The sequence below is a fragment of the Myotis nattereri genome (assembly GCF_964212035.1).
Source record: "Myotis nattereri genome assembly, chromosome: 10".
Lineage (NCBI taxonomy): Eukaryota > Metazoa > Chordata > Mammalia > Chiroptera > Vespertilionidae > Myotis > Myotis nattereri.
Genome location: NC_138085.1, coordinates 73,845,765 through 73,858,255, shown reverse-complemented (window position 1 = coordinate 73,858,255; position 12,491 = coordinate 73,845,765). Strand labels below are relative to the sequence as shown.

General features: G+C 56.9%; 1 protein-coding gene across 3 annotated transcripts in view; it reads right to left on the bottom strand.

The window, feature by feature from the left end:
• The window catches only part of ADCY3 (adenylate cyclase 3), a gene marked incomplete at its 5' end in the record, with an annotated part of 49,072 nt that overhangs the window by 20,585 nt on the left and 15,996 nt on the right, over window positions 1-12,491 (bottom strand). For all 3 annotated transcript variants that reach the window (XM_081101282.1, XM_081101283.1, XM_081101284.1), the window contains one exon: window positions 11,751-11,900. In XM_081101282.1, coding sequence (XP_080957408.1) covers window positions 11,751-11,900 — 150 coding nt within the window. The remainder of the gene's footprint in view (window positions 1-11,750; window positions 11,901-12,491) is intronic.

The window sequence follows — 12,491 nt, the reverse complement described above, 5'->3', positions numbered from 1 at the left end:
TGATGAAACTGGTTTGGACAAGCACGTGACAGAGCAAGGAGCAGAAGGCAGCCGCCAGGGCCTCCACGGGAGAGGGCGCTCAGGGCACAGGGCAGAGGGGGCGTGGCAGTGGGCAGTGAGGGAGAGGCGCCCCCTGCCAGTCACAACCAGGACTTTTGTGACAGTCAGATCCAGCCCCCACCTCCGCGGCTCTGCTCGTCCTCCGCGCGGTGCCCAGGACGAGGGCGCTCTCTACCCACCACGCTCCTCCAGAGGCCCCGGACCGCCTGACTGGGCACCCACCGGCCTTTCTGGTCCCATTTCCCTGCTCTCCTCATGTCCCCTCCAGTACAGACGAGCCCCTCCTACCACTCCCCCCCCCACACACCCTTCAACAACCTCACCCACCAGCCCAGCCCTGCCCAGGCCTGCTCCTCTCCCTCTGCCCACGTCCTGGGTGTGTCTACTGGCGCTGACATCACCTGCCCTTCGATTCAGAGACTCTAAGCCAGTGGTTCTCAACCTTCCTAATGCCGCGACCCTTTAATACAGTTCCTCATGTTGTGGTGAGCCCCAATTTCATTGTTACAAATGGAACATAATTAAAGCATAGTGATTCATCACAAAAACAAGATGTAATTATATATGTGTTTTCCGATGGTCTTAGGCGATCCCTGTGAAAGGGTCGTTCGACCGCCAAAGGGGTCGCAACCCACAGGTTGAGAACCGCTGTCGTAGAGGATCCCTGACATCCATGCTCGGGCCCAGGGGAAAGGCCCCAGCACCTCATACGAGTTCCTGGAGGAGGAAGGAGGCTGGGATCCAGGCGCCCTTGTCCGATGGGCCCCACAGGAGAAGCAGGGTGGTGGGGAGAGAGACCCCCGGGTAGCCGACATCGAGGGGCCAACGCGGAGGGATGTGGCTGGCCCTCCCCAGCACCGAGGCAGAGCCTGCTCTTCCTAAAATAGCACTTGCTACATGTTTTGGGAGTCACAAGCATGTTCCCAGCCTCTGACCCATTGATGACTCTTCCGGGAATTTATCCAGCAAAAATAACCCAAAAGGCCCTAACCGGTTTGGCTCAGTGGATAGAGCGTCGGCCTGCGGACTGAAAGGTCCCAGGTTCGATTCCGGTCAGGGGCATGTACCTGGGTTGCGGGCACATCCCCAGTGGGAGGTGTGCAGGAGGCAGCTGATCGATGTTTCTAACTCTCTATCCCTCTCCCTTCCTCTCTGTAAAAAAATAAAATATATTTTTAAAAAATAACCCAGAAGAAGTAAAAAGACACACGTGCCAGGGAAGCTCGCTGCAGTGTCACTACACGCGTGGAAAACACTGCCGGCGGCCCAAATGCCAGCAAATGGCTGATCAAACCGGGACGCGCCCTTTGGGGGGAAGATCACGCCGCCTAAACTGGTCTCGGTAAAAATGTGGCCACAAGAAAATGAGGGAAAAGCAGGGCGGACGCAGACTGTGTTCTGCGACGGGGACGCGGGATCCACGTACGTCTAAGTAAAGGCAGGGGATGGGGGCGGGAGGGGGGCGGGGGCAGAGAGCAGCTGGGGGATGGAGTTAAGAGAAAACGTAAAATGTTTTCCAAAATGCTATATATGGTGTTATGCTGCTGCTTTTTAAAGAAACTTTTTGAACTGGAAATAAACACAGAACTTCCTGTTGCCTCCAGCGGTGACCCTGACCCCGGCTGGTCCATGGCAACAAGCAGTTTTCTTAGAAAGGGGAGATCCTGGCAAGGGCAAAAGCAAGCATCGCTATCCGAGTCCCGAAAATCAACCGGAGAGAACAGAGTGGGAGAGGCACAGCGTCTCCAGACCGGCAGTAAAGCAGCCCGACAGCCCTTCAGGACGCGACTCGACTTCAAACACATTCCCAGCCTGAAGAGGCACCGGCACCAGCCCCTTGGTCTCTAACAGACGCCAAGGGCCTGGGCTGAGGCGGCGGAGACCTGCCGCGAGCCCACCCCACAAGGGAACTCACGCCCTCGGTTCGCCAGGGACTGGCCATGAGGGGAGGAGCTGGGGGCGGAGCGGGGGGGGCGGGGGGGGGGTCTGCGTGGCTGGGACTCAGCCCAGAGAAGCCTCAGAAAGGCTTCCAGTCTGAGGGCAGCTGCTGCCTGGAGAAGGAGGAGCCTTGCTCTGGAGGCCCCCGAGAGAAGGCTGCTGGGAACGTCTCTAAAGTCCAAACAGCTCCCGTGAAGAGTGTGCTGCCTGAGACGCGGTGAACTCCCATCCCGACCCGCCAGAGGCCACAGGAGGGAGTCCCCACAGGCTTTGATGGTTACCCTAAAATCACAGGAGCTAAGTCAAGGCCTGACCCTCTCTGGGAAAAGCACCAAACGAGTCCCAAAAAGGAAAAACAAGTGCCTCCTGGAGGCTCCCAGGCACAGAAAACACTGCACCGTCCTGGGAGAAGCGCCCGGCCGCCGGTGGGGAGCAGGCAGCTGGGCAGGGACTGGCTGGGGCAGGAGCATGGTGTCCTCACCCCGGGAAGAAGTGGTCACGGCGGCCCAGGGCCAGAGGCGCGGCCTCCTGACCCCCAGGGCTGGGATCTCCTCTTCGGGGAACAGGGATCTGCTGAGCTGCCAGGTGGTCTGTGACCTGGGGGGCAGCCGGGCAGCATGGCCTCGCCAGCTGCGGGAGGGAGGTGATCAAGCCCCTTCAGCCATGACTCGTGCCAGGGCTCACCTTGTCCCTGGCGCGGGACTGGCACGGGACGGAGGAAGGCGGCCGGCACTGCTCCCAGGAGCCCCAAGCTACGCCAGCTGACCCTCTGGTGAGCACTGGGGAGTTCATCACAGCCAGGGGGCCGGCAGGGATTGAGAGAAATGAGCTTTGCTGAGTAGACGCTGCGTGTCTACAACATCCTTGTAAAAGGGCAGAGGGAAGGGGAGGCACCAGCAGTGCCCAGGTGGCTGTGTGTGCATACGGTGTGGTGTCTGTGTGGTACCTGCTTGTCTGAGGGGGGGTGTGTCCTTATGTATGTACAGGTGTGTCCTACATCTGTGCTGTGTGTACACACACACACAAATGCATGTCATGACAACCCATCACAGGCTGTGAGCACACAGCTGTCCACAGACATGTCTATTCTGGTCCTGATCTGCCCGGGTCCTTGGAGCTTCCAAGCCACTTGGAAGCCATACAGTCACTGGAGCCCACCAGGTGCCCCTCCTGCCCTGCCCACCTGAGCAGAGGCGTCAGGAGAAAGATGTGAAGAGGAGGAGGAAGGATGTGAAGAGGAGGAGGACCTGGCCCGCTAGCCCTGGGAGGCCAGAGCCCCAGCGCCACCTCGTGTGCCATCTGGAAACCCCAGTGCTACCGTCTGTCTGTCCACAGGGCAGGTGGCGCCCCGTAGACGAGGGGACCACACCACCTCGGTCACTCAAGCGCAGTCACTGGTCATCTGTGCAGGTCCTCAAGCTGGGAAGGTCAGAGGTGAACAGTACTCCCAGGAGCTCCGACGGGCGGGCGGGAGGTCACCGCAGAGTGACTGGCCTCCGGGGGCAGGAGCGCTCTGCTGTCTTCAGCCGCGGCCGTGGGAGTTCAGAGAGAGAGAGGCTGCGTCACTCACACCAGCCGTCTTTCCACAAGACCTTCCCGAGCGGGAACAGGCTCCGGAGTCTCCCAGGGGGTGGGCTCCAAGGGGAAGCAGAGCCACACTCCATCGCAGTGGTGGGGCCAGACTAGCCAGTCCCACCAGGAGCCACACAGGCGCAGGGTCAGCCCAGAGCTGTCCCCTGCGGGAGAGGGGACACAGAGTACGTGAGCCTCGGTCACTCGCCTGGACTCCTCTGCCATCTCCAGAGACGGGCGGGGCCGCTGTGGGGGCCACGTGACCGCAGTCTCAGGAGACAGCCCTCTGGACCCACGGAAGGCCACGTGTGCGGTACCTGGAGCCCTCACAGCGTGCTTGGCACAAAGCAGGTGCTCCCCGGAGGCTGGTGAGTTAATGAGCTGTCAAGCAGGAGACGTGGCCCGAGGGGCAAGCCACCGCCCTCTGGAACAGCACAATCAGGACTTTCCACCCCCACGGAAACGGGCCAGAGCCTGTGTGTCCCACGGTGGCACCCGCCACACCCAGCTACTGAGCACACGGATGCGGCTGGTGCAGCGGAGGCTCTGATCTTTAATTCTTTAATTTTAATTAATTTAAACAGCCGCCTATGGCTAGTGGCTGCCGTATCGGACAGTGCGGACACTTAGCAATTAAGTACAGCTCGCCTGCCAACACGGAGGGGCAGAGAGCGGCTGCTGGAGGCCACGGTGCTGAGAGCGCACCTGCGATCAGCTGGGGGGAAGGGATGCTATGGCGTCTGCAGGGGAAGCACACACCTGCTTCCGTCCTGGACCCCCGGACGGCAGCTCAGTCCACCCTGGGAACGAAGGCCCAGGCAAGGGGCAGACCCCCTCTCCACCCCGAAGGCTTTCAGGTGGTTGAGCTTCCCTGCCTTTGCCTCCGTCCAATGGCGCTCCTTCCACATGCCGCTCCCACCTTCCTTTACTCTCTACCCACCCCCCACTCGGCCACCACCAGCCCAGCCCCGCCCCGAGCCAGCTTCCGGTGGGTCCCGACTCCAGTCCTTCCCACACGAGGAAGAGAGAGAGTCCTCACTGAGGGCTTTGTCACCACAGCCTCACTGTCCATCACCTGCCACCTCCACCCCCAGCCTCACTCCCCACCGGCCCCACCTCGGCCATCCCCTCTGCTCTCCCACCACACATCCCAGGTTCCCTCTCTTCCTGAAGCCGCCCGAGAACCCGCATCTATCACGTTCTCCTTAAATCCAACTCCAAATGCCTCTCAGAGTCTCCGTGGCTCGGCCACTGCCCCTCGCTCCTTCCTCCGGCCCTGGTGCCCGCGTCCACCCGGCACAGCAAGCGTCCCTCTGCGGGCCCACCCCCCGCCTGTTCTCTGCAATGTGGCTTGTCCTGCTAGAGCAGCGGTTCTCAACTTGGGGGTCGAACGACCCTTTCACAGGGGTCGCCTAAGACCATCGGAAAACACATATATAATTACATATTGTTTCTGTGATTAATCACTATGCTTTAATTATGTTCAATTTGTAACAATGAAAATACATCCTGCATATCAGATATTTACATGACGATTCATAACAGTAGCAAAATGACAGTTATGCAGTAGCCACGAAAATAATTTTATGGTTGGGGTCACCACCACATGAGGAGCTGTATTAAAGGGTCGCAGCCTTAGGAAGGTTGAGAACCGCTGTGCTACAGCCTGGAAGGTCAGGATAAGAACGTGCAGTGACACCCACGGGGTGGGCGCTGGGAGCACAGCAGCACTGATTCCTACTCCAACCAGGAGACACTCACTCAGGCTTTTCTCAAGCCAAGAGGCATCGAGGCTACACCGAAAACGGAAATATCTGTGTGCGACGGGCACTGAAGACACAACCAGCTGCCAAGGCTGGCGGTGGGGGTGGGGGCCGGTCCTCTGTGGTTCCTGCCTAGTGGGCGGCCGCTTGGCCCCCTCCACCGGGTGCTCACAGCAGGACAGTGCGGCGGCCACCGGCCACCACGCACCGAGTCAGAGCAAGAGGCAGAGCTGCTCTGCAGAGGCAGGAGCTCCTCCCGCCCCAGCTCCTCTTCCCGCCTCACTGGCTCCCAGGACAGCCCCAGCCTCACTGTCGCCAGGACAACGGGCACTTTGAGGACTGACACTAGAAGCCCAACCCCAGGCCAGAAGGGAGCTGGCTCCATTCTCTCTCCCCATGACTCCCCTCTCCCCTACCAACCTCCCATGAGAACAGGGTTCAAGGTCGAGATTGCTCTACGCCTTCACCTCGCAGCCAAAGGTCTCGAAGGGAACAGTGGGGCAGGCTGGGGCAGAGGTCGGAGAGGAGGGACCTTCAGGAAGATGAGAAGCTGAAGCTGAGCCCAGCGGTGCCAGCTGTCCAGAGTCCCAAGCTCGGGCTCCCAGGAGAGACGTCTGACTCTCACGGTGAACGAACAGCTGGTTCTTCCCTGAGACTCGGCACAAAGAAGAAATGCCACCCCCGGTCAGAGGTGACCCCGGGCGTTGGGTTCAAGGCAGAGTGAGGAGGCTGCTCTGTCACGGATCCCCCAGGAGCTGCACGGACAACCCAGTGTCACCTCCACCAGGCCCTCCAGGCGCCGGATGAAGGTGGCCTGGCCCGCTGGTCCTCACTGAGGTGGGGGATGGCGACGACTTGCTGACCTAGAACCCTGCACGGTCAGCCCTGGACTCTCCCCACGTGCCCAGCCCCAGCTTCCTCCCCATGGAGGGCGGGGACCGAAGTCACCCCCTCTTCCCTCACCAACAGAATCTAAAGGACGTGCAGGCCTCACGAGCCTCCTGTCGTCCCTCCGTCCTCTCCCACATCCTCCTTCAACCACATCCCTCTCGCTGGGAAGCAGCTCTGCATGTGGTTCAGGAAGGCTCACCATTCTGCAGTGTGTACCTGCTGACAGGTGTGTCCTGGGGGCATTTCCTGGATGCCTGCTGTTGCCAGGTGGCAGCCAAGGCACTTAGCAACCATCAAGGTCCCCAACCCTGGAGTATGAGCCCATGGAATAAAGGAAAACAACTCCAGTTCCTTCCTCTGGGCCTCCTGCTCCACCCTGCCACCCCGAGGAGCCAAGGGGAGCTGGAGAGAGAGGCCTGAGGTCCACCCGGGGTCACAGGTAAATGCCATCAGACTGCCCAGAGTTAGACTCCTGCTCAGCTGCTGCAAAGAGAGGCCCTGCAGGCCACGGCCACGCTCGCAGAGCTTTAAGTCCCTCCCTGCAGAGGAGGAGACTGGAGCCGGGGAGGTTTCAGCAGCCCAGGCCCCATCCCACTTCTTTCCATCACCCACACGCTCCCTCACCCATGTGCCCGTCAACAAGATGGACATGCCCGCCTGGGACCAAGCAAAGGGTGAAGCCTGTGACTGAGGCTCAGGGCTGCTTCCCTCTTCCCAGGGGGACAGTGCTGGGCGGCCCAGCCACCCGGGAGTTGCCGGCGATTAGCAGCAGGTTGGTCACCTTCACAGAGGACAGTACAACCTCCCAGGCGACAACAACAAAGAGAATGGAATCAGAGGAAGCAGGAGGGGAGCCCTGACACCAGCTAACCCCCAGCTTCACTGTCCGGCTGAGGGGGACAAGGCCCGGAGGAGAATGTCCTGCTGGTGGCCACACAGCCGCCACGGCAGGCCTTCCCCTCCGCACACACTGGGCCTCCTCCCAGAGCAGTTTAGGAAACAAGATAAATACACGCCAACCCCATCATCGGTGAGACTTGGACCTTGAGAACTAACCTCTGAAAGGAGGCTTCTTCTGCAAAGAGTGTACTGGGAATTTTTAAAATTGGGAATCTTTTTAACAAGGCAATGAACACTGTGAGTGCTCGGTGGCTGGTGTGGGACGCGCCTCAACAGTTCCTTCCACAGGAGCCACGTCCAAACCATGTGTCCCCTGTCCTCCTAGGACGTGCTGCAGCCCTTTCCAACGTGTTCTCGTATCTGTTGTTCACTCTTATTCCCACCAGGAGAAACGTGCAATGGGACCGTGTGGCCTCTGCCCCCAGCCTACACTCAGCTCCGAGGACACGCCGGCTGACATTCCTGGGACATAAACCCTCCCAGAACTGGGGAGGAAGCAACCTGCATCCCGACGGTCGCCATGGAGAAAGGCACACCAGCCCCAACCAGCTCCCACTCCCTCTCAGCCCCTCCCTTCAGCTGGTGACCCCAGGGGCCAGTGTGGCCACAGCTAATCGCACTAAAGGGCTTCCTGGCTTCTGGACTCAGAGTTCTTACTTTATGTGATTCTCAAACAACGCATGACAATGGTATTATTATTTTTCACCCCAATTTTCAGAAGACTACAGATCAGACTGTCACATGGCGGGAAGGAGAGAAATAAATAAATATTTAAGATTTTCCAAGAAATAGGTGACCAAATGGAGAACTTAACCAAAGGACTGGAATGTATGTGTTAAAATGAAGTGGATATTCTAGAACAACAACAACAAAGACAATAACCGAAATTAAAGATTCATCCCTTGGAAGTCAAGTCAGTAAAAACATTCTATCTGATGCACAGAAAGAAAGAAAAAGAAAGATAAGATTCAGGGGGGGAAAATTATGGAATGTGGTAAAAATGTCTAATAAGAACATCTAGAGTCCTAGAAGGGAGAGAAAGAATCAGACAGAAGCAACAAAAAGCTACTTGCTTTGTATGCATATATGCATAATCCATGAGCACAGACAATGGGGTGCTGAAGGCCTGGGGCAGGGGGGGCTGGAGGGGGTCAATGGGGGAAAAAGGGGGACATATGTAATACTTTCAGTAATACTTTCTAAAAAAAAAAAAAAAAAAAAAAAGCTACTTGCTGAAGATTTTCAAAACTGATCAAAGTCATCAAGCCATCAATTCAAGAAGCTCTTCGAATACCTAGAGAGTAACTACAAAACAAACTCCCAGGTCCATTATTGTAAAACTGCTAAAAACCAAAGGCAAAACTGTGAAAGCAACCAGAGGGGGAAAATATGCAATTACTTTAAAAGGAGCAACTGTATGTCTGACGGCTGGCATTTCCACAAAAACGATGGAAGCCAGAGGCTAATGGAATGACACCTTCAAAGGACTGAAAGTAAAAATCTGGCAACCTAGAGATCGCCATCTGACGAAATGAACAAGCCCCTGGGAAAAACAAACAAACACACACAACCTTTCCAAAGCTTAAACAAAGAGAAATACAAAAACCTTTATCTGTGAAGGAAACTGAATCTTCTCATAAAGAAAACCATAGACCCACCGGGTGTCACCAGTGAATGCTGCTAACCACTTAACCATGGCCCACTTCTTCCTCAAACTCTTCCAGGGATTAGAAAGAGGGAAGACATCTCAAATTATTTCCTAAGCCTCGCATTACCACGATACCCCAGCTTGTCAAAGTCACTGAAAGAAAACTAAAATGGCAAGTAAACCTCTCTTGTGTACACAGTCACAGAGCTCCTAAGGAAAATATGAGCAAATTGAAGCTGCCAGGGTGGGAGGAGAATTCCGATCCTCCCAATGGTAAGCCTTTTCTCATTTCCAAAGGGACTTAACACACTATCCATTTTATCCCAATGTTTTATTACCATCTATACCTTACACATAGGGAAACCCAGGCCCAAAGAGGTGAAAAAACTAGCCCAAGGTCACACACAAGCTGGACCTGGGCTGGATAAATTCATTCCACTTGATGGACACTTACATTTACACACACCTGCTGTGTCCCAGCAAGGCCTGGCGTGTAGGTTTGTGCCCCTCCCCTGCATATTCCACTTGATGGACACTTACATTTACACACACCTGCTGTGTCCCAGCAAGGCCTGGCGTGTAGGTTTGTGCCCCTCCCCTGCATCTCCCGTCTGCCTCCCGGGCCCTCTCATTCCTGGGGCCAGTGCCCCCTGGCTGCTCTATGGCGTTCGGGGGTCCCCAGCACACAGGGTGGCCCCCTGTGCCAGGCCCCAGGTCCCATGCTCCGACCCTGCCTGGAGCAAGCACGAAGCATTAGGAAGCGGGACTCACGGCCCAGGCACTGCAGCCTGACCATCACCAACTCCAAGCTCACTGGTGACAAAGCGCTTCTGCCTGTTTCCCGTTGGACTCAGGGAACCCTGCACGATGAGTACTAATACTTCCACTTGGGAGTATCAATACCCCCAACTTTGCCGATGAGAAAAGTGAGGCTCTAAGGCAGTGGTTCTCAACCTTCCTAATGCCGCGACCCTTTAATACAGTTCCTCATGTGGTGGTGACCCCCAACCATAAAATTATTTTCGTTGCTACTTCATAACTATCATGTTGCTACTGTTATGAATCATCATGTAAATATCTGATATGCAGGATGTATTTTCATTGTTACAAATTGAACATAATTAAAGCATAGTGATTAATCACAAAAACAATATGTAATTATATATGTGTTTTCTGATGGTCTTAGGTGACCGTGAAAGGGTCGTTCGACCCCCAAAGGGTCGCGACCCACAGGTTGAGAACCACTGCTCTAAGGGGTGGAGAACTGGTCTAAGACCCAGGGGCCTTCCCCGCCACACCAGGAGGCCCCCGCCCACCACTGTTCAATGGGATGGAAGATGTCCCGGGCTTTACATTGAGAGACGCAGATCGCAGATCGGTATGTTGAAAACCACCCAGAGATTGTAGGAAACAACTCCTGGCTCAGCAAAGTGGTGACAGGCTTTGTGTTTTTTTATGTCAAGAACCTGAGGAATGCATCCACAGTAGGAGAGGCCAGATGCCAACGAGAAAGACAGCATACAAACCAGAAACTAAGGCCTTTCAAACTGCACTATGAAGAGGATTCTTTAAATATGTTTAAGCCGCAGCAGCTCCTTGGGAACCACAGGACCGAGGCCGAGGAGAAGGGGACACACACGGTGAGCTAAGCCTGGCCCTGTGGCCCAGTGGAGGCTGGGAGTGTCCCCTTCTAAAACCTGGCCCTAACCGGTTTGGCTCAGTGGACAGACTCTGAGCCGATAGACTCTATCCGATAGAGCGTCGGCCTGCGGACTCAAGGGTCCCAGGTTCAATTCCGGTCAAGGGCAAAAACCTGCCTTCTGCAGAAACGAGCCCGAGGCCCAGCTCTGAAGCTTCTAGATCTCATTGCTAAACAGATCGAGAAAACACACCTCCAGGACAGAGGAAGCCAGGGCCATCAGCTAAATGAATCCGTGTGGGCCTCCAATGGCACTGTCCAGAGAATGTGAGGCCCACCGATGGGCCCCCACCACCCACGTTCCCGAGGAACCCCGAAACCACAGCCCTGGCCACCTGAGGGGCAGAGTCCACGAAAACTGCATTTTGAGAACCCAGCGCACACAGCACCCCATGGACGCAGAGGCACGGTTCCCAGGGCAGAGAATCATATATTGGCCACTTGAGTTTGTGCGTGAGGGAGAAATAACCTCCGGATGACAGGAAGCTGGCGGACGTAATTTCGGGGGACCTTCAAAAGCATTTGAGAAGAGTCCAGACCAAACACGAGCGAAAGACTGACTCACACGAGGATGGGAGGTGCTGCGGTGACGGGGGCTGCAGGGAGGCCGGTAAACAGCGGGACAGCAGGCCCTTCCCGCAGAGAAAAATGTAAACGGTGGGGTCCCGGGGGTCGGGCTGGTTTTACTCTGTTAAAAATGACTGAGAGGGAGGAGACAGTGGGGAGACTGCCCTGAGCATGAAGGAGACAGCGCCCTGGGCGGGTGGACCTCACCCAGAGGGCCTGAGGCCAGGGCGTGGGTCGCGCTGCAGGGAGAGCAATTCTGTGCGCACAGTAGGTGGGCCAGGTGGGCCATGCGAACCTGCCCTCGACCTTGAGAGAGTGGCAGAGGCCTAAGAAGCCCAGGGAGCACAAGCATTCAACGTACAGCACTTGTTCCCCTGGGAAAGGAATACAGGGAGCCACTGGCGGCTGCTGGGGTGATGTATTTCTTTAAAAAGTTTTTAAATATAAGGACACACACACAAATAAGCTGGAAAAGGGAAAGAGGGAGGTTTAGGCCAAGCACAGAGGATTCGGGAGTGAGTTTCCAGTAAGAGAAGCTCCCTGAAGTCGGGAGGAGCCCTTCCAGGCGGGGGACCCCTGAGGTGGCGGCAGGCGGCGAGCACCTGACCTGGTGGGGGACCTCCAAGGCCCACAGACTTCCCCCCACCCCCCCTCCCATCTCGGGTCGGACCAGCTCCCAGCCCACTGCCCTCAGGCCACCCAAGAGCCTTACCTGCTGCTGGCTCTGCTCCTCCAGGTTCATCTTCACCTCCAGCGACTGGCGGGCCTCCAGGAAGGCCTTGCGGTGCTTGCGGTCCGCCATGTAGTAGGACATGATGCCCACGACGATGGCGCACAGGTAGAGGAAGACGTTGGCCAGGATCTGCGCCCCGAGGAGGAGAGAAGAGGACAGTGGTGAAGGCGCGTCCTCAGGAGAGGGGGTGGTGGTGGGGAGCGGTGACGGAGACCAAACCCCAAGTTGCCAGTGTCCAGGGAGGGCCCAGCAGAGCTTGTGACACCGAGGGATGCTCAGGTCCCTGCAGCAGACGCTGCCCAGTTGCCGTGGCTGAGGCCCCCCCAAGGGTGTGGCTCCAGGCCTAGAAGGCTGGTTGGGGGGTTGCTGGTCCCCCCTCCTGCTAAGCTGGCCAATCCATCCACCTGTGAGACCTGAGCAGTCCCTCTGCTACCCATTCATTCGTTCACGCGTGTGTAACCTGGCCTGCAGAGGTCCTGGGCCGATCCCGGAGTCACAATGTTACCGGTGCTGCCCTGCACCTGGGCCACAGGCTTACAGGTCTCTGGGGTTCACATGCATCCTCGGTCACCCCTGCCAGCAGGTGAGGGGCGGCCAGTACCCGTACCCAGGTCCCACGAGGAACCGAAGCTACAGGAAGAGGAAGAGGAGGAGGGGGCGATGGGACCTGGTGTTTGTGCTGCGAGCTCAGTGCATTGGCACAAAGAGCTTCTTTGGGCC